At 53.0% G+C, this 26,349-nt stretch overlaps 1 protein-coding gene across 1 annotated transcript in view; it reads right to left on the reverse strand.

The window, feature by feature from the left end:
- The window catches only part of TNRC6C (trinucleotide repeat containing adaptor 6C), a 109,101-nt gene that overhangs the window by 48,308 nt on the left and 34,444 nt on the right, over nt 1-26,349 (reverse strand). Inside the window, exons 2-4 of the mRNA XM_054593132.1 lie at nt 23,281-23,380; nt 22,495-22,516; nt 7,035-7,361 (exon numbers count right to left, since the gene is read on the reverse strand). Coding sequence (XP_054449107.1) covers nt 7,035-7,361; nt 22,495-22,516; nt 23,281-23,343 — 412 coding nt within the window. The 5' untranslated portion in view covers nt 23,344-23,380. The remainder of the gene's footprint in view (nt 1-7,034; nt 7,362-22,494; nt 22,517-23,280; nt 23,381-26,349) is intronic.

Consider the following 26,349-nt stretch of genomic DNA (forward strand, 5'->3'; position numbering starts at 1 on the left):
TTGGTTGGGAGGGAGCCTCAGGGGATCTTTAGGGTGGGGAACCAGTGTGAGCCAGGTTGATGGGGTCTCAGAAATGGCACCCACCTGCCAGCTCTGCGGCTCTGCGGGGGAGGAGTCAGAAAAAGGACATGGCCTCTGTCCACCTTTCCATCTGGGAGAAGGTTGTCCCCAGCTCCCGCCTTGATGCCAGAGCCTTGGTTCCCCGCTGTGGGCCACTGGAGCCGTTCGAGCTGCTGCCCCGGGGCTGGAGCTCAGGGGCAGTGAGTCTGAGGGAGTCCGTGCGTGGGTTCTTTAAGGGGAGCTGCTTGGGGCTCCAGCATTTTCTTCCGCCGACTCGATCTCCACGAGTTTTTGCAGCCAGAAGTTGTGGGGACTTACCTTCCTGGCCCTGGCACCCTGGGCTGGAGAACTTGGGTGGGGCTGGAGCTCCTCCCTCCCGAGATGTCCCTCCGGAATTTTTCTCCGTAACACGTGGATGTGGGATCATTTGGCATCTCCACCCCTCCTACCAGTTTAGGTCGATGTCTTTTCTTTAATTCCCTAATTGTCAGACTTCCATATAACTTGATTTCCAATGGTTCTGAGTGATGGTTTTTCTGTATTTTGGTTGTAATTTTGATGTGGTTGTGTGAGGAGGTGAGCTGTGTTTACCTATGCTGCCATCTTGATTGTGAGTTCTCTCCTACTTTAATATATTTTTAAAAAATAATGGTTTGGCTCTGGCTGCTGTGGCTCAGTGGATTAAGTGCCGGCCTGTGAATCAAATGGTTGCCGGTTCAATTCCCGGTCTAGGGCACATGCCTGAGTTGCAGGCTGGGTCTACAGTAGGGGGCATGCGAGAGGCAGCCACACGTTGATGTTTCTCTCCTTCTTTTTCCCACTCTTCCCCTCTCTAAAAATAAAATATTTTTTAAAAATCATTAAATAATTTAAAAAAATAATAGTTTGAACATAAAATGTATTTAAAAGCTGGAAAGGTCTTGAAAACCAGAAAGCAAAAGCTATGATTTTAATGCAGTATTTATGGTTTTCAAGTATAGACTCAAAGTGATTTGAAAATACCCCTCACCACTGTCTTCTTAGTGCGGTGGTAAAAACAGAGCAAGCCATAAAATGCAAACAGTAGGACTGTACCCCCAACACACGGAAGAGTTAAACCTAAAGCCACTTTGGACAAATTAGGTTCCACTCACTCACCACCATCCCTTCCCCTCCACGCAGAGTCCCGTGGGCCACTGAGGAGTGCGGCTGCACTCGGTCTGGAAAGCCGTCCTGGGGAGCCCTCAGTGTCTCTGGTCCTCCTGACATTCCCGCCGCGCCCTCTGCCGTTCCCTCGTCATCGCCACCACCATCATCTTTTCTTAAATCCTCACCTGAGGACATTTTTTCATTGATGTTTAGAGAGAGAGGAAGGCGACGGAGGGAGAGAAACATGGACGTGAGAGAAAGACATTGACTGGTTGTCTTCTCATGTGAGCCCTGGCTGGGGATTGAACCCGCAACCTGGGCACATGCCCTGGCTGGGAATTGAACCTGTGGCCTTTCAGTGCACGAGATGATGCTCCAACAAACCCAGACACACTGGCCGGGGCATCATCCTCATTTTCATTACCACTCCGATCACCGTCACCATCAGTGCCGCCACCTCATGACCATCCCCCAAACATATCCTGACACCAGAATTTATTCCAGAACTGGACATGTAAAAAGACTGCTACTCTCTTTATGTTCAATGCATGCATTCTTCTTAGAACTTTGACAAAATTTGAACAATCCGCTTTTCATAACCTGAAGTCTCTCAACTGTGCTTCAATCCACAAACCCACCTTTTAGCAGTAGCCTGACAGACAGGACTAAGCGAAAACAAAAACTGTGGAGAGGCTGGCACGGAGGCCCAGCATCTCGCCATAAACAAAAGCTGTGAGGGGCTGCAGTGGCACCCCGCGCGGGGGTCCCAGACCCTGCCGTGCAGTCCGGGGGCGTAGGGGCCACGCCCGCGCCCGCGCCCCGGCAGGGGGCAAGTCTGAAGGAGCTTGTGAGCAGGGGTCTTCATTCCGCAGGACATCACGTACTTCAGAGCGCTCTGGCGTTCTATGCATTCCCACACGCAGTGAGTGAGCTGAACCTCACAATTATGCCCGTTTTAGAGAAGGGGAACTAGAGGTTCAGGGAGGTCAAACTTGGAAAAGGTGTAACAACAGAAAGCAGTAAGGACTGAACTGAAACCCACATTTTTAGAATAAAATCCCACTGTTCTTTCCACTGTATCATTCTATTATCACAATAATTTCTCCTGAAAAAAAAGCCCTAAGAAGAAAAAAGAAATGAAGTTCATGTATAATGTTAAATTGTCTTCTCTTCTGCTGTTTAAATGGTTCACACATTCTAAAAATAGGTGTCTATAAAAATCTAAGTAACATAACTGTCTTAAGCGATTAAATTAAAAAGGATTACATGATAGCATGCTTTAAAGAGAAAATCTTTTCTTTGGCTTTTACACTTTAAAATGTTAAAGACGTAGAGATAATTTTTTCAAGGAAAAGTGTTTAACAATGAGCTTCCAAAAGCTGCAGTAAGCAAAATCTTAATTAGGTATCAAATTAATCATACAGGGAAGCGTGGACAAGATTCACTCAGAAGTGCGCAGAACGCTTAATTAGTCCTAACTCTGACAAACAGGACGTAATTCATTCTTTATCACCACAGCCTTTCAATGGAAATTACAAAATAATAAATATATTATAAAAAATAATTCCAACGGCTTTCTGTAATTGGAAATACATGTTTACTAATGCTTACTGCTTACACAAGTTCCTTGTCACTTGGTTTCCAGGTGGCGGAATTCATGTAACAACTGTTTTCAGCTTCTAAGGACCTCCAGTGCTGCCCCTTGACCGCATTTACTGTGTGTAAAACTCGCAGGGAAATCTGGATTCAGAGTCTTTCGCTGGACAGGCTCCCCAACACCTGATTGGTCAACCTCTAGGTTGTGGAAATAAGAAATGCTGAACGGAGCACAGGTTTCAGAGTAAAAGGTTTCCTGGCAACAATAATGAAAAGTATTCAAGAGAACAAGCTTATTACCCTGGGTTTTTCTGCAAACGGAGCAGTGAAAGGAGACTGCCTGCTCCCGGCTGACAGCCTATCAGAACAACAGAAAAGTGGCACCAAAATGAGCTGCGCTGTCCTCCGGGAGGCCGGCCAACGCCAGGAGGCAGGGGACGGCCGGCGGGGACACCCTGCCTGGCTGCCCCGCAGGGCCGCTCTGCCCGGCCGGGGCCAGAGCTCCCCCAGGGCGCCATTTTATCAGTGTGACCCGCACCGGCCGCCTGGGCTCAGAGCTGCCGCTGTTCTCTGATGGCACGTCACACGCTGACCTGGGACAGCCGCACTCTCTGCTCCGTGTGCGTTTCGCTTCTTCTCTGCCAGGGCCGATGGGGGTAGAAATACCTGCAGAAGGGGCCCTCCACCCTCCGGAAGACGCTACCTTGCGAGCCAGCTGCCTGTCGCCTGCCTCTGGGGTCGCCTGGGCTCTCAGCTCCACCATGTCAGCCGTGCTCAGTGACAGCCTCACCCTGTCGCGCTGCCAGCAAAGTCCCAGGCAACCTGCGGGCGCCCGCGGTGGCCAGCGGGCAGGGCTGGCAGCCCTTCCACTCTGGGAGGCCCCGCTTCCCCTGCGGGGGGGAGGTGCCCACGGAGGGGACTGGACAGCTTTGATTATCTAATTGCAGCTGACACTAAACCGATCTTCCCTCCTCTTTCAATTCTCTCCATTGTTGCCACGTTTTTGCTCAGGCCGGGCACAGGGAGCGTCAGCGCCAGTTTTCGTCTGTGTTTTTGAAAGTCAGCCAAAAGAAGAACGGCGTGCTGCCGCGGGCCGCATGCAAACACTCGGCCGGCTCTCTTACTGCCTTTGTCTCCGCTCCTCCTCCTTCCTCGCTCTCCCTAGCCCCCCAAACAGTTGGCATTCCAACACTGGCTCTAATATTCCAAACGAGCGCCATGTGCAAACTGGCAAGTGTCCAACTTCTTAATCACCCGCCCGCCTCCATCTAAGAGATCTCTAAGTGGCAAACGCAGCCAGAGTCACCGCAGCCTGTTTACACACGCACAGAGCAGCCACCAGAACAATACGCTGTTCTGCCTTGAGCACAACGAAAGAGAGGGTTCTGAAAAATGATAAAAGCTCCAAGCATTTCAAGCTGGAGTTATGCTTCAGACTTGCAAGAACATGGTCTGAACAGAAAATAACGTGATAAAATGACATTTTTCTGGAACCCGAATCACTACACTTCCATACTCACACTTATCTCACCAGTTAAAATTTCTTTGCCAATTCAATACATGAATTTAAAAATCCAGCTCCTCCCGCAGTATTTCATGTCAGGACATGACATGTCAGTGGAAGCCCACGTTTCATGTCAGGACAAACGGTCGCTTCTTGAAGGGAGGACTGGAGCCGGGGCCGGGAGGAGCCCTGCCCGGGGCACAGAAGTCCTCCCATGCCTGGCGACTCGGGCCTCCCTGTGTGGAGCCGGCCAGCGATGGAGGGAGGGCGTGGTCCTCCCACGGCCCCCCCACCGCCCCAGCTCAGTCCCCTCGCCCCTCTAGTCCCGCTTCTGCAGCCGAGGCCGGGACTCCCCTTCCGCTGCCTCCCGCGGGCTGCACCCCTCACAGGCACCATGCGCTCTCCAACAGGCACATCTGGAGCAGCCAGGGTGAAAACGGTGCCCCGCGGGGGCTGGGAAGGAGCTGACAGCCTCAGGAGGAGGTGGGCCCCGGACGGAGCAGGGCCTCCTGCTGACAAAACCAAACCAGCTCTTGGGAGGGAAGAGAGGCCGCGAGGCTTCAGCACCAGGTGGAAGCACCAGCCGTTGCCCTAGCCGGGCCCTGCCCGCCCCGAGAGCCCTGTCTCCCCGCCGGGCTCGTGCTGCAGGAGGCGCCAGCACGTCCTCAGAGGGAAGCGCTGTCAGCAAGCACTGCGGGCGAGCCGCGGGGGTGGAAGTGCTCGCGGCTCCACGCGGCGGGGGGACAATGACCGGGGGGACAATGACGCGGACAGAAAGAGGGGCAGGGCGGTCAGGCGTGCGCACGTCCCGGACAAGACGGCACCGAGCGGGCACGTCTGTGAAACAGGAAGGAAGCAGCTCCCATCGGAGTGGGAAGCAGGCGGCGGGGGAGAGCGGGGAACGAGCTGGCGGGCGAGGCTGCGGGGTGCGTCCAGCCTGCGGGGGGACCAAGGCCCACGCCTCGGGCACCTGGAAACCAGCACAGGTGGCTGGGGGGCCTTTGAATCCATGCGAGGTGACGAGCTACAAAGGTTCGCCTGGCTATGACACCAGACACTGCTGGGAGGGACCACTGGTGCAAAACGAAGACTTTAGTTTGGGAGCCAAAAATTAATCATTTCTTATTTTGTTAACATTATATAGACTGTCATTTTCTGAGGTATTCTTATACATAAAATGATGAGCTAGTCTTTAATATATATATTTTTAAAGTACAATGAACTAGGGATACTTTTCTAGGGAATAGCAATACTTACAGAAACAAATATTTAATTAAAAAATATTTGCATCAATAGCATTTGGTGAGAATATTGATGCAATACCGGCAACTAATCCTTTCAGTGAGATAAAAGCCCAGGAAGAAGCAGGCCGCTACATTCCTTTTTCAGTTTTTCAAAAATAAGCATCACATATTAACACACCAAGCTCTTTAGGCCTGAGTGTACAATCTTTGTGTCCATTAAGACTTTCCTGAAGACCATGTTTCAGTGGAGAAAGAAACTGTGTGTTTGATTAGAAACTGCTTTCAGTGAAGTAGGTGGGACTACATTTTTGGTTTATGAATGTACTCGATCATTTCTTTTCTTTCTTGCTTTTATCTGACAATCATTGACCTACATCCCCTCTAGCAGGAATTTAGCAGATGACAGTCAAGACTATTTGAAGAGACATAACTAAGGTGTCTAAATTTGTTCTGAATATACCACAGTTTTGAGAAATACTGCTATAGATACTTTCATGTCATGTTGAAATCATTCCCCGTATTAAAAGGCAGCCCATGAAAGAAAAATATATCAGTATGGTTTGTGACCTGTTTCTTTTAAATTCCAATCCAGTCCAACAAGCCTCCTCTTCTCTAATTACAGACCTGGATTTCACTACCCTCAGCAAACAGGGTTTCCACGCCAGGATTGGTGCCAAGTGTTCACACAGGCAGGTTTGGGAAGAGAGAACCGTGGCAGCTGAACACATGTACTTTGCTCTCTTCCAAAAACGTCTCTAAAACTCCAGTAAAAAAAAAATTAGCAGCCTAAATCCGTAAGGTCACAGAGCCAGGAACGGGAGCTGGGGGGTGAGATGGCACATTCTGGAAGCTGGAAAGCAAACGAGCAAGGCGGGTTCCTGCGGGAGCCGCGAGAGCTGCACCCAACTGCGGGCAGAGCCGCCGGCAGGGAGCAGGCGGGCCGCTGCGGGGCGGGCGCGAGGGGCTCTCAGAGCGTCTGGCTTGAAGTGTTTCATGTTACGGTTAGAGACCCCTACTTCCCACAAGACACGATCGCCTCCCCGCAAAGCCTGTGCGTGTGCGGTCACGGGCTACCCTAGCAAACGGAGAGGAGAGGGTTTTAGTTAAAAATCTTCACGACAGGGCTCTCCAGAGCCTGCCTTGTCACAATCACAAGTGCTGACGTCCAGGCCTTCGGTTCCTGGAGAGTAACAGAGGGGCTGCTGCCGTCTGAAAACATGTGAGAAACTGTGTGAACAAGTGGGGGAAACAGAGTCAAGCTTTAGAATCCAACCGAAATGAATCTACCTATTATCTACCTACCAACCTATTAATCATCTTCTACCTTTTATCTATCACCTATGATCAATTATGTGTTTGTTGCCCTACCTTCAATCTCGCTAGCTCTATCACAATACATACTGAAGACAGACACACACACGTCCACTCTTGCTCCTGGGCGGTCGAGCGGAGAACGGCGCGCCGGCCGGCAGGGCGAAGGCTGCCGTTCCGCGGGGTCTCACCTGGCTGGAGCTTACTGGGCTGCTGCTGCGCTCCGGCTCCAGGGGCGGGAGGAGGGCTCGCCCCCGCAGGCCCAGCGCCCTGGGTGGGGCTTGCACTGGTCAGCGCCCCTGTGGGCAACGGCTGACCCCTCTTCAACAGCTGCTTCTGTTCTTGCTGGCGGAAGCGTGGAGGCACCTCGCGAGGCAGGTAGCGGGACGCGGCTGGCGGCGGGCCGCTGGCAGGTGCGCGCTTGCCATTGCCGCTGCTGGAGAGGGTGCTGGTGGCAGTGCTGGTCCCGGCGCCGGCAGGCTGGGGCTGGCTGGAGCCGGTCTTAGTAGGTTCTGGCACTGTAAGGGCAAAATGGAAAGACCCCAAACTTTAGTGACACCCCCTGAAAACCCAACCCAAACCAAAAGAAACAAAAATCTGAGGAAGATGACAATGTAGTGTTTTGGGAACAGAACCGGACGGAAGCCTAGATTCTGGGTTTGAGGCCTAGTTGTCCTACAGACTAACCGCCGCCTTGACCGTAGCCTTGACCCAGGGCCCTCCTCTGTGAAACGGGAGCCTGAGCAGAGAGCGGCTCTCACAGCCCAGCGTGCCTCGGACTCGGCTCGGGGAGCCGTGAAAGCCCGACCCCGGGGCCCGCGCGGGATGGCGGCGGCGGGGCAGGGGAAGGAGGACTGCGGGTCTGTGAGGTTTTAAGTTTGATGTCCACAATTCAAACCTAAATGTTTTGTTTTGATCCTAATGACGGTCTAAAAAAAATACGTATCGGTGCATTCCGGATTATTCAAACAACTCAAGCGTTTGTGGCGGCGGCGTCTACAATGCACCGCCCCACGCCTCAGACTTTTCGGAAAGAACACGGGCTCATTTGCAAATGACGCATTTGCATTAAGTGAAGGCCAACACGCTATCAGAGGAAGATGCATAAACAAAGGTTTCACAGCAATTTAACTGAAAAAAAGGAGCAGGGGCGCTGAGTGGTGGCCCAACGGGGCCGCACTAACGGCCGTGCCAGAGCTGGTGGCGGCCTGAGAGGTGGCCGCACGCGGAAAGCCGTGGAGACACGTCAAGTGCAGGAGAACCTGCGTCATGACAGGTCTTCCTGTCTTGCACTTGGAACATTAATATCCAGCAAATATCCCATTTGTTTTGTTACATGAAAATAGTTTCTTTCTATGTCATTTGTAAATGTCTGGTTTTCTGGTTGAGTGACAGCTCCGCGTGAAACGCGTTTATACCAAGTTCTGTGTATGTCTTACACGCACGGGGAACATCCTAATACCATTTCCAGGCAGCGCTGGGGAGAGCGCGAGACGTTGCTGTTGGCCTTTCCCGTCTCCCAGAGTGGGCGCGGCCGTCCCCCGTGGCAACCCCACGCCGCCTGCGGTCGGTGTCTGCAAGGCCTCAGCCCAGCGTTTTTCTGTCCCGTGCCCGGCAAACCCTCAGTCCCAGGTGAAGCCGCTGTCCCGCCCTCTACTCCTGGCTCAGCTCGCTCACGCTCTCAAGAAACCACAGCCCTGCAGGGTGGCGCCGCCACAAACCCCTGGTCCCTAACCCCAGGGCGCCCTCCGCTTGCGGGCCACACTCGACTTCCTGGGTCTGCCTGGTTCTACCACTGTCGATGGCTCGTTCAGTCTTGTGTGGGTGTGGTCTGGTTTTAAAAACAAAAATAATTCTGGTTAAGTAAGCAACCCCGTCTCCGTTATGATTCCTGAATGGAAGGTGGCGCGCTGCCACGCCACAGCACACAAAGGGCACGCGGCAAGTCCGAGAGCTTATCAGATAGATCGCTCTTAGGGACCCAGTGCAAGCTGGGAGCAAAACAAAACCCACCCTCTGTGAGACCTGTCAGGTGGAGACGGATGGGCTGCCCGAGCCCTTCCTGTGTCCTTCAGGGCCTCCTCCTGGCTCCATGGGCCCCTCGCCACCGACGGGCTGCAGGTCTTTGCACTCACTCCTCTGCCCTGGACCCCAGTGCTGTCCCAGGCTGCCCTCCGCGTCGGTTCAGCCTCGATCTTCAGCTGCTACTGGGCCGCGCTGCTGGGAAGCTGCTGCCCTTCAAACGGAACGTGTCCCGAGGCCCAGCGAGAACGTGCTGGGTCTGAGCCCAGGACTGCGCTGAGTGCGGGGGGCCGGGCGCCTCCCCTACAGGAGCGGGCGATCTGCTCAGGAAGCCCGCGGTCCTGACTGCAGGTCAGTCACTTAGGGTCAGGGCCACGCACAGCACGCAGCCATGAGCCACACGCGACTGCCGAGCACCGGAGGTCTGAATCGAGGGAGCTGCGCGGCATACACCCTGCACTTCTGTTAGCGCGAATCCCAGAAAACAGCTTACTGGCAATTTTTATATTAGTTTCATGTTGAAACAATAACATTTTGAATATACCAAGTTAAAAATGTATTATTAATCGTGATCTCACCTGTGCCCTTTTTGTTTTAAAATGTTGCTGCTATAATTTTTAAAGTGACTTGTGCGGCTCGTCCTTGGGGCTTGACATGCACCCTGCTGGGCGGCGCGGGCTGCCTGCCGGGGCGGGGCAGGTTTGAGCGGCTCCTCAGGGTGTGCCCCATGCACACAGCCGCCCGCTTTCGTGAGGACTGTCAGCTGCGGTCGGTCGTCAGCTTTCCAGGGACCTTCCCTCAGAGCTCGGGGCTTCCGCCCGTCCTGACACCTGATCGCACATGCAGGAGAGTCACCCACTGTTCCGTACATTGAATGAGAGACCAAGGGCCGGAGCCGAGCGCTCTGTTACCTGCCCCAGGCCCCCTCTCACAGTGCCACTCCCGGCCGCCCCAGGTGCTACTGCTGCAGCTGCCGCTGTGGGGGCTGCCCTGCGGCCCCGGGGAAAGGGCAGAGAAGCCGCCCTCAGCACAGCAACAGCGTCGCAGGGAGCGAGAATTCGGGCCTGCGGAGCTGCGTCCCAGCCTCTTTTCTGTGAGCTACTGATCGACCTCCTCTGGTCGAAGCCAGTATTTTTCAGGTCTTTGAAACTAGCTGCCAGTTAACATGATATTAAACTGATAACTGGAGGATCTCAAACTTTGGATCTATTCTTATCGACGGATCCAATGGGCCGTTTCTGGCTAGCTATGCACTGTCCTCAGACCCAAATTCCTCAGCCTGCCATGGCCCAAAGACACAGAGCAGGGTGTTGGAGCCGTCCTGCCACTCCTCGCCTGGCACAGCCAGCTCCAGGCCACCGCTGCAGGGCAGGGCCCGGCCCCAGCGCCCCCAGGACACACAGGAGGCAAGGGCAGCTCTGGCTTGAGTTTTCTAATGGGTCGTCAACAAATCATTTATTTAGAAAAAAATTACAATAGCACCCAGCTAATAACGACATAGCAAATCAAAAAGCTAATAAGCTAGAAATTATGGTTAGGATCCTTTGCCTAATAAATTTTTTCTCTTTTAAATGAGGGCGACACCTGCTGGTGAAAAGGTAGTGTGTCACATCATCATACAAGAAAGCAAGTCATTTAATTTTCTTCCCGAGAAACGAATTCCTGCCTCTAGCTAAGATCTTCACAGGGCATTGTCACCACTGGGTGCAAGGAGCTTGCAAACCCCTCCCATTGCTCTTCCAGAACAGGCCGCACCCAGCAGGGAGCTTGGGCGGTCCCTCTAGGTCCCTCTGGAGGACCCTGGGAGGAGCACCTTCCCAGAGTTCACACCTCGCCCTGTCCCCCTTGACCAGGAGTGGAGGAGCTTCCTTGCTGGCCCGGCCTCCTGGACTTCAGGCCCCGGGCCCCTGGCCGCACGCCAGGCCCTGGGTGCACGGAAGAAATAAGGGAACAGGGCTCCGCCCCTGGAGCTGTCAACCCCGCAGGAGGGGACTGCTGGAGCCATTCTGCAAGTGCGCAGTTACACGGTGGGCACGGCAAAAGCGAAGGTTAGGTTAGGGGCCCGGAGAAGGCTCCTCTGAGGAAGTGACACCGAGGCTGAGCCTGAGAACTGGGCCAGGTGACGCGCAGGCCCGCCTCCCGCTCCCGCAGCGGGGACAGTGCACAGGAAGGGGACTCCGTGCTCTGCAGGACCGACGCAGGCTGGCATGGCTGGGGCGCGGGGGCGGAGGGAGAGCGACCGGACGTGAGGCGGAGGGGCAGGCACGGACTTTACAAGCACTTTGGATTCCACCACTTGGCAGCAGCAGGGACAGTAGTCGGGCGACCTGGCAGGAGGACCCCTCCACGGTGTTCCTGTCCTGGCTGCAGTGCATGGGGAAGCAGAGCCTCCAGTTCGGGGAGCAGTTCTCAAGGGGCGGGTCCCTCTGACGACAAGCTCCCAGAGCGCCACCTCGGCTGCTCACTCAGCGAGCAGGTGACCCGAGCCAGAGGCTGACTGTGCGGGCTCTACCGCCGGGCAGCCTTGACCAACACCACCTTTCCAGGTGAGGGCTGCACCCTCCGCGCCCCGCTCTATGACCCGCTGGGACACGCTGGGGAGGGCGGGTGTCCACTCCGGCCCGCCTGCGCGCCTCGCAGGGGCCCTCCAGGGCTGAGAGCAGGGGGCGCCCAGCACCGAGGCCTTTCCATCTGGGCCACCAAGTCACAGCGCCAAGACATTCGTTTCCATAAGCATTTATTTGGAAATACTTAGGATGCACACAAAGGCATAAAGATGAGATCAGCTGACCCCGGGCGCCCAGCCCCCAGCTGAGTAAGAAAACGCGGTCAGGCCCACCCGTGCCCCCACACCTTGCCCCCCGCCCCCGTGCGTTCCTCTCGGGAGATGCAGAGCCCGGACTTGGGCTGCCGGCCTCAGCCCGGCCACTTACGGCGGGTCGCCCTGGGTAAGTTACATAACCGCTCTGTCCATGAGTTGTGCCGTCTGTGAAATGTGAGCAGCTGGGGGATGAAACGAGGTGCAGCCCCTCCTGAGGGTCCTCGCAGGAGTAAGTGCTAACGTGTGCGAACAGCCACCCACGACAGTGGTCGGCACACGGCAGTGCTCATGTTGCGGAAAAGGGAAAACACGCAACGACATTTGTTAACGCTGGTAAGGCCAACCTGATCCGGGACGTCGAGGTGGGTGCAGGGACCGCCGCCATGGGGTCTTGCAACGGCGGAGAGAGACTGGGCTCGACTCAGAATACAGCGTGGTAAGCAGGGATTTACAGCCACGGGGTCGGCGGCGGGGCAGCGTGGGGGCAACGGGTGGAAAGTTACTAAGAAGAAATGGCAGGCACGGTGGGGGGTTCCGGCTAAGCGGACACAATTCTTGCTGAAACAGGGCATCACCAGGGGGTGGGGGGCAGAGGAAGAGGGGCCGGAGCAGACACAGGGTGGGGGGGGGGGGGGCTCTCTGGTGGAACCGACTCGCCAGGGTCCCGGCTAAGCTGGGGCGATGAGGCACTGCACAGCCGGGCTGGGAGAAGGCCCAGGAGCCCAACTGCAGTTTGGTCAGAGAATCTTTGTCAGTTCGAGTAATCCTCTTCTCGGAAGCAACGGCAAGAGTTTCAGGCTGATTAAATAAAAACAGAGTCGCACTGCGTGAACGGTCATACGAACTAAAGAAGATCAGAAAGGAGGCAGAGACCCCAAGCAGTGACAGGTGACCGGGAGAGAAGGACAGCCGGGCGCAGGACCAGGGGATTAGGCGCCCGTCTGGCCCTAAGCCTCCTGCTTAGTTTGGGTTTCACATTTCCACTGTTTGGGAGGCGTTAAGTACTGCACAATGTAAATAAACAGTCACCCCATCATTTTACAAAATGTTACAGAGCAGTTGTCCAAGGTGCCCCCTCCCCCGACAAGCACTCCAGCAGCAGGACAGGGCGCAGGCCGTGCCGCAGGCCCGTCGGGGGGGCCTTCTATCTGACCTGGCAGGCGGCAGCTCCCTGTCCCAGGGCTCTGCGTCGGCCTCCGTGCGGGCACGGCCCTGGAGGTAGTTGGTGGAAGTTTCTGCGTGGTCCAGCCCCCAACCACTGCCTTGGTAGCAGGGAGAGACAGCACTGGTGGCAGCTTCTGGGCCGCGAGACTTCTGCAGAGACACTGTGCAGGTGACATCAACAGCGCCATGGGGCCTCTTCATTCTTCCCAGGAGCAGCTCTTTAGGAGGACGCTTTGGGGGTCCTTTCTGGAGGCCCGGCCCAGGGCACGCCCCTTCCGCTGGCCTCGAGATGATTTCATAAACACCCGAGCCTCTGTACTTAAACTTGTTTCTGCTGAAAGTAGCTAGGATGTTTGTGTATTCTTCGCCTGAGCTACGGTGACGAGCACAGAGCTTTATAGCAAGTAGTCCATTTAAATCTTTCATCCACTGGACCTCGTGGTACATGGCAGGAGCTGGGTATTCAACAGTGGTTTCCTTCTAACGGCACTTCAACACCGGGATGCACCTATGCGCACCTCGCCTGGGATGCCGAAGGCTACCACCGTGAGCGTAATACAGGTTGACAAGTCGGCATGCAGGGGATTAGAGGTGCATTTTAAAAGTAACTGTTTAGAAGGAAATGCCACCCCAGAGGGCCATTTCAGCGCATACATTTCAACCTGGCTTATTTCTGAATTTGGATGCATCTTATGACTGGTACATACTTTTTAATACAGTTTCATTCATCCTCAAACTTCATCAATAAAACATTATTAAATCAATGATATGTCCTATAATTGATGGCATCTTAGAAGTTAATAAGTTGGGTTTTTTTAAAAAAGCTTTTATTTATTTAGATAGGGGAAGGGAGGAAGAGAGGGAGAGAAACATCAACGTGTGGTTGCCTCTCGTGCGCCCCCTGCTGGGGACCTGGCTGGCAACCCAGGCACGTGCCCTGAATGGGAATTGAGCCAGCAACCCTTTGGTTTGCAGGCCAGCGCTCAATCCACTGAGCCATACCAGCCAGGACAGAATTTAAGAAGTTTTGTATGTAAAGCACAGAATTTCTCCTATGCAGACAACACACAAGACAATAAGAGAAAAAAATGTTCAAAAATCATGCATTAATTCTAGCCATTTTAGAATATATACTGAAAGATTCCATTTCTTAAAATTTTAAATGTCATCAAACATGTGACTATTTGCAAACGTTACTGTGACAGAGCGCCATTCTGTGCTAAAGAATCAGCAACTCCCAGGAACCCTTTCCTCGCTATTCCTCCACCCCCCCCCCGCCCCGCCCCGCAGCCAGCACCGCGGTGAGCGCTGCAGCGAGCAGTCCCCTGAGAACCATGGGTACAGGCAGGGATGGCTGTGAGTGACAAGGGTCCATCTGCCGTGTTTGCTGGCAGTCCCGGGGGGTACAAAACAGTGGCCTTCTGTTTGTTCTGTTGACAGCTCTGGCTGATCTGTCACCACGGCAACTTTTGGAGTCCAACTCAAAATGAGCACAAACTCATCAAGGACTAACTACATTAACTTAGTGTCTGTGGATAATGGGAAATGTTATTTAGAGATATTTTCTAGTTTAATGTATTAGTTACCTTTCTAAAAGGTATTAGCTTAAATGTTATTCTAAATATATCAGACTAAGCAACATATATGTTAAAGTAAAATTATTTTAATAATGACTATTCACAATAAAAATAATTTCATTAGAAGGTTACTTTGTTTTGGTCCTTGGATTCTTCTAAGAAAATGTACTGTTTATCAGCATATATTTCTAAGTTCTTCTGAACAACAGCCATCTGATTTTGAAGATTAAAGTTAAAAAATCTGATAACCACATATGTAAAAGCCACATACCTAATGTAGAGTGTTAAAATATACTGGTAATCTTTTCAATCTGTAAAGTCAACGGGAACGCCCCTAAAGGAGACAGCACACTGGACAGACACGAAGGGTCCCCGAGTGTCCGGCTCCAGGTCCCTCACCACCCAAACCTCCTTCCTCTCGAGGTGGAATAATCCCCAGCCGAACAAGCTCCCGAAAAACAGCAAATCCCAGTCTCACAAAACACAGGTTTACATGGGATTATGCCTCACAGTGCCTGTCCGCTCAAGACACGTGTACTGTTTTGCGCAGTAGGATTTTGTGTTCTCTTTAATGAGTTAAATTGTGGAATAACAATAATCCTGGGGCGCCTTTTCCTGAAGGGCGATTCCAACAACCCGCCAGGAGAGGGAGCCCGCGTCCAACGCCGCCGCCGGCGGGTCAGGGAAGGCTGGGCACGGCTGGGCACGCCTGGGCACGGCGGAGGGAAACCGGCCCCACGCAGGCGGATTTCGAAAACCCTTCTCACTGCTCCTAGGCAACGGAACACGCCTCCTCCATCGCGCCCTGCCCAGGCTGTCGCCACCTGCGTGGCACGCTCCCCTGGCTGACCAGTCCCCCGCGAGGCTGGCTTGTTGTCGAGGACCTGCGACAGGCCACCGGGTGCCCGCCTTCGCCAGTGCCGTTCGGAGGCCTTGGCCGTCTCTCCTCACCTTCAGGCCTGACCGAAGCCTCTCTCAGGACGCCCCCCCACCCGCCCTGGCCTGGGTCCGGCCCCTCCGTTCCACGCTCTGGTGAAACGATGTTCCTCTCCTCGCGCGGCGGCCGCCTCAGTCCGCAGCGACACACACGGCCCCGCTCTGGGTGCTCGCTCCTGTCCCCGAGGTTCCAGGTTCCGGGAGGGCGGAAAGCGCGTCTACCCTCTTCAGCTTCGTCCTCCCCACGGCGCATGGCACAGCGCCTGGCAAACAGCGCGCCTCTGGCACGGCGTCTGCGGAGTGAGGCCGTGCGCCCGGGAGGCCCTGAGCTCCGCCTGGTCCTTCCACCAACACGGCCCCTTTCTGCCCACCTGGCCCCCGGCCAGGGCGCCTGCGCTTCAACCGCGAAGTGGTCTGACCGCGCCCGCCGCCTCCGGTCCTCTCCTCCAGCTGTTCTGTCGCGGTCTATCTGGCGCGCTCAGCAGCCTCTCTGAAGCAAACCGCCCCTGGGGTCGCCCTCCCGCCTGAAGCGCTCCACCGGCCCCCTCCGGTCTGAAAGGTCTGCTCCAAAGCCCTCCGCCCGGCGCGCCTCTGTCTCTCAATTCGACTCCTCCTCGCGGCGGAGCTGGCTGTTCGGAGCGCTCTGCTCCGGGGGCCTGATGCTCCAGCGGCCTGGCGCGCGGGCTGGCGCGGCTGGAGGGAGGCATCCCTCCCGCCCTCGTTTTCACAGCTGACCGCGGGCGGCAGCAAGAACGGCCGCTCTAGCGCGCACCTCTCTCTGGCGACGCCCAGCCGCCCTCCGCCTGCACACTCAGCCAAGAGCCGGAGCGCATGTCCGCACCCAGCTCGCACCTAAGCGGCGCGGAGATCGCGTTCCCAAGCGCTAAAAACTGGAAACAACCCCAACGTCCACATACAGGGGAGCGGGCTAACAAATGGCGAAACAGAACTGCTCCTCAGCGATCACAGGAGTCAATTACCGACGCATGTAACGACAGGGATGCCTCTCAGCAAGTGTCAGCTGTGCCCTGGCTGGAGTGGCTCAGTGGACTGAGCGCCGGCCTGAGAACCAAAGGGTCCCCAGTTTCATTCCAGTCAGGGCACAGGCCTGGTCCCCAGCAGGGGGCGCACGAGAGGCAACCACACGTGGATGTTTCTCTCCCTCTTTCTCCCTCCCTTCCCCTCTGTCTATACATAAATAAAATCCTTTGGAAAAAGTGTTAGCTGTGTGACTCCGTCTCTCTGTATGTAACAGTCTAGGGAATCTTCTGCAGAGATGGGCGGGGAGGGGTGTGCAGAATCTTTCAAACTTGATGGGTATTGTCTTGATTGTGGGGTGGTTTCACAGGTGTGCACATGCCAAGACGTATTAAACTGTTCTCTTTAAATGTTTACTGTGTCAATTGTAACTCAATAAAGCTATTTAAAAAAAAAAAAGAAAAGCAGATAATCGGATGAATTATTTCTCAGAAAGGAAGAGTATCAGCTTCCTTTAGAGCCATAAACTATAGCTTTCTCTAAACTCGGAAACTCCCTTTATGCTAACATTTCAGTGAGAAGTTACACTAACCAGAGTTGTGGGCCTGCGCTCCACCCGAGCCCCGACGCAGTGCCCTCCGGCAGGGGCGGTGGGGAGGGCTGGCGGCGGCGAAGGGGCGCTGCCCTGCCACTGCTGGCTTTACTTCCTTTCTTCAAAAATTTGATCAAGAATTCCTATATATGTCCCTGGTTAGGTTTTTTGTTTTCTCCATAAATTTTTATCCTTTTAAATTGCCTACAATTAGCAGGAAAATGCCACATCTTAATACACTTTCTTTTGTCCCTATGGGAAAAAAATTAATGTATTTATTATATCTCCCTTCCACCAGGGATTTAGCAGTAAAATTAAATACAGTCACGCACCACTTAACGATGGGGATACATTCTGAGAAATGCATCGTTAGATTTCATCGTTGTGCAAATGCTCAGGGGCCATGTTGAACAAAATAACACAAGATTAAATCAAGCACAAGAGAAAACAATGCAAGCAAGACACACAGTGAATGGGAGACGCACGAGGCTTGAGGGAAGCGTGAAGAACAAAATGGAGTCACTACAGTCAGGCTAACAAAACTGCTTAAATCAGAGAGGGCTGAAACACGAGCAATTAATTTCATCTTAGTTCGACTGGCCTGGAAATGTAAACGTCTGAACTCCTCGGCCGTGTGTCAGCGCCTGGAGTTACAGGGACCCTGCAGACACCCCCAGGAGCCTCCGGAGGAGCGTGCATGGGCCCAGACCGTGGACACCTGGAAGGGCGCGGAGACCGCGTTCCCGAGCGCTAAACACTGGGAACAACCCCAATGTCCACATAACAGGGGAGCGGGCTAACAAATGGCAGCAGCTTCTGCTCCGGAATGTGCTTTTTACCGTAAAAACGCTCCAGGGCTGCAATTCATTTAGGACCCTCGAATAAAACTTGTCATTTAATCCTAGTGAAGCCTGCTGATTCATTTATGCTTAGCTGATGGGTGCTGCCCGCACACTATGGCTACTGTTTTACAGCAAACTGTTGTTATTTTAAGTAGAAAGCATACGTTCTACAATAATGATTCAAAGTACAGTGGTGTATCATCATCAGCACCACACGCTGCACGTGACTGTACGGGCCGCGCTTTCATACAACTGACAGCACAGAGGGCTTGTTTACACCAGCGTCACCACAAACAGGGGACCAGCGCGTTGCACTATGACCTTTTGACGATGACGACACTAGGCAACAGAAAATCTCAGCTCCGTTACACTCGCATGGGATCACTGTCATTTACACTGAAATGCTCTTATGCAGTGCACGACCACACTTTACACAGAGCAGCCTGGCTAAAGACATATCTAATATATATTTTTAAAGATTTTATTTATTTTTAGACAGAGGGGAAGGGATGGAGAAAAACATCAATGTATGGTTGCCTATCGCATGCGCCCTACTGGGGACCCGGCCTGCAACCCAGGCATGTGCCCGGACTGGGAACTGAACCGGCGACCCTTTGGTTCACAGGCTGGCACTCAGTCCATTGAGCCACACCAGCCAGGGCTCATATCTAATATTTAAAATCCCAGTAAGATACTATCCCATAGATATCTCTCATATAATTTAACTCTTAGGAATTTCTTTCAGCCTTAGTTGAAAAGAGCCTAAATTACTTCCTAAAATGATAGCAGAAAAAATATATAATTGACGACCAGAAGATAAGGGCTCTAGTTCTAGTTTGGCCAAACTAGCTGTCAAAACTTGTACAAATCATTTAACCTCTGTAAATCTCATCTCCTATCCACCACGGGAACTGGATAATCTCTAAGGATCCTTCAAGCTCTAAGATTTTATTAATTTTATAGACAGGCAAATAAGATGCCATGTTTTATAAAACATTGTGCTGAGCATGCCGACGAGGCTTTCACCTATTGCCTTTAAGAGTAACTCACACACTCGAAATAATAGTTTGCTTTATATGAACATGAACACATGGAAATTCAAGGAATCTGGCCAATTTCAATATGCAAACATCAGTCAAGAAAACACAGACCCGCCGCTCTGTAAATATTATCCGCTGCTTACCGCGCTGAGGCCCTCAGAGACAAGCAGACAGCGCCCAGCACCCAGCCGCCTCCACTCCGCAGAGGCACCCTGACCTGGTGGCGGGCGGGGGTGCAGTTTCTGTCTGCATCGGACCCCAAAACCGGGAAGGCGAACCTTAGAACTTGGCGTCACTGCTCTCGTTCAGTGAGGAGAGGCCTCAGGAAAGGGAAGCCGACTGAGCCTTGCCGGCAGCCCAGCACACGCAGAGATGGGGACCCAGAAACCTCGGCGGGCCTTTGAAGGATGCGGCTTCAGCTGATCGACGTGAGCAGACGCGCACAGAGGTTTTCTTAAGATGAACACGTGCAAAGTGAAGGCACGGCCAGTTGAATACCGGACCGCAAAATGTATGGTTCTTTCCAGCAAGATTAGGTAACTAATTAAAATGTATGAATTTATAAAAGTACACGGCCTAAAATCATAAACCATTATTTATATGGAGTTTGAGCCATACTGGGTCATTAATATACTCACTTTCATACATTAAATAATTTACTTTGACCTTTTTATGTGAAAACTTTCCGATTTTATGAACTTCAGAAAATCTGGCTAAAATCACCGAATTCAATTCACTCCATCCGCACTTATGAGTAGTAGTATAGTTAATCCTAAAACACAACAACAGCAACAACAAATAAAAAAACATTAAATCCATTAAAAACCCATTGGACAACATGGAACATTCAGGCTCACAAAACCATCACATCATGTAAAACTACTGTCTGCGACCCAACTCAGGGCAGCGTCCCAAACGAAGGGCAAAGCAAACCCGGGGAACCCCAGCAGCGGCGCGCCAGGGTCTCGTGAAGGTGAATGGGCCAGTGAGCTCAGCTGGCTCTCCCTTCAGTCACCAGGGCAAGGGCAAGGTTCCAGGGGGATTCACGAGGGACTACCCGTGCGCGGACGAACCCACGCGGAGGCCCTCACGCTGCCTCCTGCGGCCCAGGGCCAGAACCAAGCTGCTGGACACGGCCACGCATGCAAGGAGGGCCCGTGTCTCGCAGCAGACCACGCTCGCTGCCCGCACCGAGACTGCGGCCCTGGCGCGGTCCGCCACAGGGGAACGAGGGAAGTCGACAGAGCAACGGCGCCTGCGGCGCTGGCTCAGGACTCGCAGCCGCTGGCGGGCGCAGGACAGCAAGCAGAGTGGCCGGAGGGGAGCCGCCCCAGGAAGGGGGGCAAACCTGGGGCAGGGCGGGGCGCCCTCTGCCGCGGGGGCAGCAGGGCTCCCACCCGACGTCGGGGCGGGGTGCTGGGCTACCTGCTGGTGGCACCGCGTTTCTAACAAAATCGCCCCACCGGCGTGAGTCTTAAAGCAATAAAATGACCTCCCCGAAGAAATCACACGCTGGGATTTGAAAAAACAATCAGGGATAAAACTGCATTTTATTTGTAAGATTCCGGGGCGGGAATGAATGGGAAGCACACTAAATGGGAACAAACTCATCACAAAAGAAATTTCTAGCGAGATTTGATCTGCATTCGTCTTTTGAAAGAAGATTCATTGTCCAAGTTCAAAGGTTACTGCAGAAACAAACAGCTTCTTAACCAGACTTAACGCCCCGCGAGGACCCGTCAGCCTGGGGCCCGTGCCCAGCGCTGGGGGCCGGCGCGGCAGAGCACACGCAAGGGCTACGCCTGTGACCCGCCCGGGGGGGCAGGGGGCCAGCGCGGCCCGGCCCCGCCGAGTCACTTATGCCCACACGGGCCCGGACGCGGGATCGACAGCCGCCAGGTCAGAGATCTGGAGCCGCCGGCCCGCACGCAGCTCATCTTCACGTGAGCTGTGGTAATGGAGAGGCTGAGAAAACAGTAAATGAAAGAACTACCTAGCTGCCCTCTTAGATTATTTATAGTTCAAAAAAGCTTTTTTTGTTTTTTTGTTTAGAGGGACATTATAATCGTACTTATGATCTGTTCTAAGGCTGGCTTTGGTTAGTACAGTCGCTGACAAATTGTACCCAAAGGAGCAGTATTTTAGGGGAGACAAAAGGAGAAGATAGAAGCCCAGGAGAGTCTGGAGTCAGCGGTGAGAACACCGATCAGAGCAGTGAGAGAAAATAATAGCTGCGGAAGGTGAGGGGACAATGTAACTCATGATCAGGACACAGCCATTAGCAACCGTCACTATTTGAAGAGAAGTAACTCTGATGACAATGACAACGGGACATCGCTGGTACCAAATCAGGCTGTAAAAACTTCTCACAATGGTATTTTGTAAAGAGAGGAAATAGATGATCCAGAGCAATAATTCTGTACTTTTAAATGATCATTAAGCTGTTTCTTATTCAAGATCATAATTCAAATGCAGCCCTGTATGACGTCCCTGTCACCCTGTGAGAAGTGTAGGAACCCACGCCGCTCTGAGAGTGCAGAGCAAGCGTGTCCTTTCTGTGCTGCGGACTCCGCTTGGGCGCCACCTGGGGGCGGGGGCGCTGGGCACTGTGGGCCTGGCCAGGCCCTCGCGACCCTTCCTCAAGCGGGCGGCCTCAGCAAGCACGAGCCACGGCACACTCGCTCTCTGCCTCAGTTTCTCCACTAAACTAATGCCCACTTACGAAGTTCAAAACGCCATACTAAACATAACCTTTACTTTGAAAACTATAAAATGCCACACAAAAGTGCGGGTAGTGGTTCTACCCGAGATCGCATCTCAGTAAGTCTCCGTGGCGCATGTGTCTGCGTGTGCAACTGTGTGCACATGATGGTCCAACAGAAATAAAAACTCAAAAATAACACAGTGGGCGACCGCTAACCTCTAGTGAGCGCCGCCTGCATGGGAGGCACCGGGCCCTCGTCCTCCCTCGCTGCCTTTCCCGCTGGAAATAGCAGGCACCCGCGGCTTCAAGAAACGAAGGAAGCTGCCCGAACTAAGCAGAGCCACGGCGAGAGCGCGCTCTTGCCTGCTGGGACGCCCTCCCCGGGCCAAGTACAAAATGAGAGGCCTGGGCGGGGGGTGAGGGGGGGCGTCCAGGTCACCGGTCCTCAGCCACCCTGGGGACACCTGAGAGACGGGGAGCGTCACGTGTGTCCCCACCGATGCCCATTAAGACAACGAGCAGCACATTCTGGACTTGGAGAATAAAAAGAAACCCTACAAATTAATATGCAAAGAGGGAAGAAGGAAAAAAACATATCTTTTTGTTATAAATAGCAAGAACAGACAAAGTATAAGCTTTAAAAGAACTCGGTATCCTTTGGTTGTTCTCAATCAGACTGAAGTGATTTATCAGTTTAATCCTTCTTGGGTGGAAATTAAACTAAGGGAAAATTATAAAGCATTGTTTAGAAGGCTAACAAGACATTCTTTAGGCATTCAGATTAAACAAATGCCAATGAGATGCAGATGTAAAACCAGTGATAAAAGAAGAATTTCACAGTGAATAATAAAAAGTAGATTCAGAGGCAGGGTTAGAATCTTTGTTTATAACCATTATTAAAGAAAAAGTCATCTTTATCATAAAAAGTTTGGTACTGCCAAAAAATGTGCCACCCCCCAAATGAAATAAACTTACCTTTGGTTTTTTGATCAGCAGCCTGAAAAAAAAAATTAGAAACTCTTTAGGAATAATGTGTAGAGTGTACACATCTATGAAAGTTTATAAGTAGACTTTAATAGGAAATTTTAAAAACAAGTTTTTGCCCAGTTCTTTTATTAAAGTTTATTGTATTTCTGGAAATAATGTCTAATTGTCTACATGCTATTAACTATGTGCCAATATTGATCTAAAGGCACACAAATCTATCTGGGAGCTCATGTGAGTTCTGTATTTTAATAAAGTCCAAAAGGTATACAGCTTAAACTATAAGATACATTAAACTAGGCAAGAACAAAAACAAATGGCATAACTTGGTATGTTAAATGCCAGAAAATTCAAGCATGACTACAAGGTTAAGGACGTGTAACTTTTAATATTTACTAATAGGTTTGTAAAAGAACATTTGCCAAAGTTGCAAAAATTATTTCTACCTTTTCTAATAAAATCAGTTGAATGGTCCTGTTGTCATTTCTGGGCAGTTTTTACTTAGTAGAATAGTATAAACGTTCTTCACTACCAAAAACGGAAAGTAAACTTTTTAAAAACGCAGCTCTAATATTTTCTAGGTCCTTAAGAAAGAAATTCTGTGGCTGTCACCCTACATTTATGTCACCAGCACAGTATCTATCCTGTGCCAGTTGCAGGTTTAGCAGCCCGCTCATTTTTAAAGGCAGTGGAATGGAATTCTGTCATGTAATGGCCGTGATGATGCAAAGGGGACACGCGACTGGAAAGACAATGAGGCAGCAGCTCTAGCCAAACCTTTTTCTGAGCACCTTCCTTCTTTTTCTTTTCTTCCTGCTTTTTCTTTTTCTTTTCTTCCATCAAATGTTCCTCTTTTTGTGTTTCTTGTTCTTTCTCCCTATTAAATAGATAGAAAAGTGGTATTAGTACAACGTTCATCTTAAATCAAAAATAACACCACGTGACCCTCGGGAACGGTCAGTCGCCAGCGCTTCGCGCGGCGCCGGACGCTCGGAGAAGAGGCGTCGGGGGCGGGCCGGCCCCCGCTGGAGCAGTGCCCGGCGACAGCAAGGAGCCCTGCTCCCCGAGCGCCTCAGCCGGTCCCGCGTTCAGCCCGCACCTGAACGCCAACCCCGCCTCAGGCGAAGGGCCGCAGCGGAGGGGACGCAGCTCCTACCGGCCGCCCCGGGCCAGGCCCCTTCAGGCGGGGTCTCAGGGACCACGGTCTCAGAATCGCGGGGGTGCCTGTGAAACACATAGATTCCGGGGCTCCGCCCCAGCCCCGCCAAATCCCATTCTTTGGAGGTGTGACCCTTTCAACACAGACACCGTGTGCTGCCGGCCTCCCGCGGCTCGTCCCACCCTGACGCCTGTCCCCCGTGGGCCGCCCCCGTGACTGGGCTCTCCGACCCGGGACGCCGTGCGCCCCGTGCCTGCTGCGCGAGCCCCCCACGCCCCGCCACACCTGCGCCCACCGCGCAGGGGCAGCTTCCGGCAAGCAGGGCGAGCCCGTGCAGCCGGCGAGGGGCTGTGCTGGGCGGGGGGCTCGGGCCTGGGCGCGCCAGGGGCTGCAGCTCCCCCTTCCTTCAGCACGCGCGCTCCCGCGGCCCCAGGCCCCGGGCCCCGGCCCCGGGCCCGCCGCAGGGGCCCCGCGCCCCCAGCCGGACCCCGACGGGCACAGGTGGGCGGCGCGCGCGCCGCGGACGCCGCGGGAGGCGCACGTGCCCAAAAACGCAGCGCAGCATTGCTGTCCTCCCCCCAAGGCTGGGTTTGAACGTACTCCTTTGGTACAAAACAGCAGTTTGTTTTTAATGTGTAAACAGGTTTTATATACAACCACACGCATAGGAAATTTCAACCTAGGGTCAGTTATGAGAGTTGAACACTATCATAAGGAAAGCAATTTAAGTCAAGATGGCGGGGCGGGGCGCCGCGAGAGCATTCTCCGCGTAAAACGGCGGCCTCGGGCCCGCGGCGCGTGGAGCGGCCTGGGGAGCCGCGCCAGCTCCCAGCGCCAAGGCTGCCCACGCAGCAGGAGCCCCGTGGGAGCGGGGCTCAGGCATCGGCCGTTTTTCCAGCTCCCAGGTGCCTCCCGTGCTCAGCAGAGGCTGAGAAAGGCTACTTTTAAAAGAGGGCCACATTGATCAAGTTTGGAAAACAGTTATGATTCACAGATGATACTTTCCAGCAATATTTTCCAGTTAAAAGGCGGGGGACACCAAGGAATCTGCATTTACAACACCCTGACAAGGCGCGGCACAGCCCGAGCGGGAGGCGCCGGCGCTGCCCGCCGAGCGCGACTGCAGGCCCGGGGCCGCGGTGCACCCCGCGGCTGGACTCCCCTCATCCACACACCGCAACAGCCTTACGTTAGCTCCGGAGAGGAAACCTAACAAAGCAGGCAAGTGTAGCCGCGTTATTAAAAGACATGCAATACAAGATGGAATAAAAATGGTTTTTGCTTAATTCTATTACTCGGAAAATTAAATTACCTCACGCCAGCTATTCCCCTAGCAGCACCGTTAAGGTTTTACCGTAACAGTGAAATAAAATGTTCCAAATAAAGAGCTCCGGTGGCTGCGAGGACCTGGCGCTCCGGCCAAGGCTCCGCGCCGCCCGCCCGGCCGCCCTCTCTCCCCCTCCTCCTCTCCGCGCAGTTTCTGCCGCTGTTCGTGCGTAACTTTAAAAGCCAACATCAAGCCACATTTCACTGAGTAAAGGAAACACACGCTCCGAGAAAACACCTCTCCAGCATGAAAGCTGCCCGATGCCCAGGCAGACTCGCGTTCCGGGCCCGCGGCCGCGCCGAGGCAGCCGCCCACACCCCGGCCCCGGCCGCGCCCCCGGGCCCCCTAACAGAGCACGTGGGAGCACACCGCGCTCTTCAGCGTTCCTTTCTCCGTTACCTGCGCCACACGCACGGGACACGTCCCCGCGCGCCTCTCCACGCGGGCTCGGACTGCTGTCCCGACGTACCCATTTGTGTCATCAGCAATTTTGTCTCCGCAATGATGGCCGTGGCTTGGCTCTTACGGTGCCCTATCTTCTACCCCTTTCAGTTACATCAATAACTGTCATTATATCTAACGCTTACACATAATAATCGGTGTATATAGTAAAGAATACATAAATTTACTTTATTATATATAAGGAATACATACCGAGAATACATAAATATGCAATACTTGAAAAGTGCACTGCAGAGCTAGGAAGCATCCTGTGGTTACATTCAACTCCTTGTGTGGCTGCCTTTTTCCTAGAGTTCCGAAGGTGTTTCTTTTCCTCTTGCTCGAATTCCCTTATGAAAAAATGCTTTTTGTTTTCTACAGCCCATGCACCCCCAGTGGAAAACACGAGCCCTTTCCCGCTTCATTTCCCAGTTTCCCCAGCGCCTCCGGCCCCACCTGCTCTGGGCTGGAGGCGCTCTGCCTGCATTTTCGGACAGATCCTCTCCTTAGTTTATTTGCTTAAAACTGTTTGTGGCAAAATATACATAAAGTTTACCATCTTAACTCTTTGCAAGCGTACAGTCCAGTAATGCTACCTTCACGCTGTTGTACAATCTAACTCCTTCCCTCTCGCAAAACGGGAACTGTCCCCACCCACCCCGCCGCCCCCAGCCCCGGCAACCACTTTTCTGTTTTTATTACTTTGACTACCTAGTGTGGTTTTGAGTTGCATTTCCCTAATGACTAGTGACATGGAGCATCTTTCCACATGCTTGTTAGACATTCATAGATCTTTTTGGAGCCTACAGTCCCTCTTTCATCCTATCTCCATTATTCTTCATATAAAACTTCTTCGTGTCACGGTGCCATCTCTATCAAGCCGACTGTCACAGCAGAGAGGAGGAGCTTACAGGCTAAG

The sequence above is a fragment of the Pteronotus mesoamericanus genome, unplaced genomic scaffold (assembly GCF_021234165.1).
Source record: "Pteronotus mesoamericanus isolate MK-2021 breed Mesoamerican mustached bat unplaced genomic scaffold, CSHL_Meso_final scaffold_408, whole genome shotgun sequence".
Classification (NCBI taxonomy): domain Eukaryota; kingdom Metazoa; phylum Chordata; class Mammalia; order Chiroptera; family Mormoopidae; genus Pteronotus; species Pteronotus mesoamericanus.